Here is a 2740-nt window from a genome sequence, read left to right as displayed (position 1 = left end):
CTTCGACGATATATCAGTCTTCAACGAAAACAAAATGGGGGTGGCTCTCGAGTACTGCAATTAAATGACAAGCGGAATATGTGTGTCAGCATGTCGATCTATAGGTGTGCTGAACATTCCTGGAACACTGGCGACAAAATAACATATATATATTTCTGCATGGGGTTTGTGTATGATAAAGAAGAGATTTTTCCCCCTTTTTTGCTCAATTTTTCTTCGCTCCTACAAAATGACCCCCCACCTGTATACGCATGCGAGATTATCTACAAATCAAAATATCTCATTCTCTCTCTCTCGCCATGGTCTCTCTCTCTCTAGGCTACTCAGGGGGGGGCGGCTCTCTTTTCTCTCTCTCTCTCTCTCTCTATCTTTCTTTCTATCGGAGCTGGCTCGCGCGCTCTCTCTCTCTCTCCCTCTCTCTCGCTCTCTGTCTCTCATTCACTCTCTCTCTCTCTCTCTCTCTCTCTCTCTCTGTCGGACTCTCCACCCCCCCCCCTCTCTCTCTCTCTCTCTCTCTCTCTTGCTCTCTCACTCACTCACTCTCTGTCTCTCTCTCCTCCCTTATCTCCATCTATCACCCTCACCTCACCCCCTCCCTCTCATCTCCCCAGGAGGGACTGGCGGAGAAGTTCAAGGTGGAAGGCATCCCTGCTCTCATTTTCTTGGACCCAAAGACCGGTGAGGTCAAGTCGATGGGCGGTAGAGCGTTAGTGGAGGATGACAAGGAAGGAGCTAAATTCCCCTGGGTGTGAGGAGAGGGGAGCACCACGGAGGAGCTCTCGCGATGCCGCCTTAGCCGACAACGTGGAGGAGCCAATAATCATGGCATTTTTACATCATGCATCATTTCCAGCATATTTTTCTACTGGGATCAACCCTGGTCCGCTCAATGGGGGTCTGGAAGGCCACAACATTCCTTTATTTTGTAGGTTACAGGGTTAGGGTTAGAGTTACGGTTAGAGTTTCAGTGCTATCAGAATTCTTAAATATCATTCAGTTTCCGAGCCTTTGAGCTCACAAAAGTTGGAAGAAGCGCCATTGGTAGACAATGTCTGCTATCAGGTTTCGATCCTAGCAGTGTGCTGATATAAATTAATATCTATTCTTATTTTTCATTGGCTCCGTCGGGGCAGAAAGAGATAACGACATAGATCTAGAACAAAGCAATAATAATATATAGGCCTATTATAAGCTACTCCTCCCTGCTGATGAGCCGCTAGGAGGACGGTTCCAGGCACTGTGACACTGAACATTGTGACGAAGATGCCCTCCTCTCTGTGCTGCTTGTTGATGGTGGGATCTCTTATAAAAATGTGAGGAAATGACGGGTGAAGATTGGAGGCTATGAAAAAAAGTATGTTTCTCGCTTTATGTTTTTTAACGGCTTGATTAATTTTTTAGGAATTGATATTGAAGGTATATGTACATGTATCTATCTAGGCCTTGTGAGTGTGCATGTGTATATTAAGTGCATGCGTGTGTGTGTGAGTGTGTGTGTGTATGTGTGTGTGTGTGTGTGTGTGTGTGTGTGTGTGTGTGTGTGTGTGTGTGAGTGTGTGTTTGTTTGTTTGAGTGTGTGTGTTTGTTTGTTTGAGTGTGTGCGCGTGTGCGCGCGTTTGTGTGTGTATATTTGTTTACTAGTACATCTGTGTGTGAATGGTTGTATGTATAAGGGTGTGTATACACGGGCCAGTTCCTGGAGCGCTCAGATACTCGAACGAATCGTTGAAACAGTGGCGACATTCTCACCGGAATGTCATGCCCTGTAAAGGTCAGCGAGTAAGTGCCAGCTTCCTGGATCAAAACTGGCCTGATTGTCGGCAAGTAAAAAAAATAAACTAATGCCCCAACCCTGCCTCACCACCCTTTCTCCCTCCCTCTTCCTTCTCTCTCTCTCTCTCTCTCTCTCTCTCTCTCTCTCTCTCTCTCTCTCTCTCTCTCTCTCTCTCTCTCCCTCCCTCTCTCTCTCTCTGTGCGCGCGCGCCGCATGTGTGTGTGTGTGTGTGTGTGTGTGTGTGTGTGTGTGTGTCTGTGTGTGTGTGCAGGGTGGAAAGCGGCCAGTCACCCAGAGTTATCTCTACATTGTGTCGAGAAGGGCTTAAAACATTTCTAAAACAAGAGACAGCACCAGACTGCCTACCTACTACTGAGTTTGAAAAAAAAATGTATTTTAAATATTACAGCAAAGTGACCGTAAATATTTGAAACAATTTATACTCATTACGGCAGGAACGGTACAGACAATAGTTGGAGAGATCCGAGCAGAAAAGAAGTCTTTCATCTGTTAGCTGAAGTCAGACGGCCTCCACGATACTAGATATATAGTTGTTGTTTTTTTTACGCTAAGTGTCGTCGACACAAGATCATTTACAAGGCGTGTTTCAACCCGTCAGGGCAACCCTGGGATATTTTCTTTGTTAAGTAAGGTTTTATAGTGCTCGCAACTGCATAAGGACATATGAGCGCCATGGGGTGGATGTCAACAGAGAAGTCCAAACCAAAGGAATCAGGCTTTTTCTTTTTTCTCACCTCTCTACGCCTCAACTGCACAATGTCTGCTTTTCGATTATAAGGGTACCCCGGGAAGCAGTTCACATGAGAGTTACAAAAACAAAAAAAAGGTGGAGAAAGGAAAAAAAATGACGATAGCAAGGATGAGAAAAGAAAAAAATCAAGCAGTTCTCCATAATGATGATTCTGGCCACAGTATGAGGGATGGACAGTTGAATAAACGAGCCCC

General features: G+C 45.4%; 1 protein-coding gene across 1 annotated transcript in view; it reads left to right on the top strand.

Annotated features, from left to right (window-relative positions):
- Window positions 1-1368, top strand: part of LOC101857022 (nucleoredoxin) — an 8983-nt gene extending 7615 nt beyond the window's left edge. Inside the window, exon 4 of the mRNA XM_005098337.3 lies at window positions 612-1368. Within this exon, the coding sequence (XP_005098394.1) occupies window positions 612-752 (141 nt within the window). The 3' untranslated portion in view covers window positions 753-1368. The remainder of the gene's footprint in view (window positions 1-611) is intronic.
- The last annotated feature ends 1372 nt before the right edge of the window (window positions 1369-2740 follow it).

The sequence above is a fragment of the Aplysia californica genome, unplaced genomic scaffold (assembly GCF_000002075.1).
Source record: "Aplysia californica isolate F4 #8 unplaced genomic scaffold, AplCal3.0 scaffold00180, whole genome shotgun sequence".
Lineage (NCBI taxonomy): Eukaryota > Metazoa > Mollusca > Gastropoda > Aplysiida > Aplysiidae > Aplysia > Aplysia californica.
The sequence above is the reverse complement of the archived record's forward strand: the minus strand, read 5'-3'. Positions and strand labels throughout refer to the sequence as shown.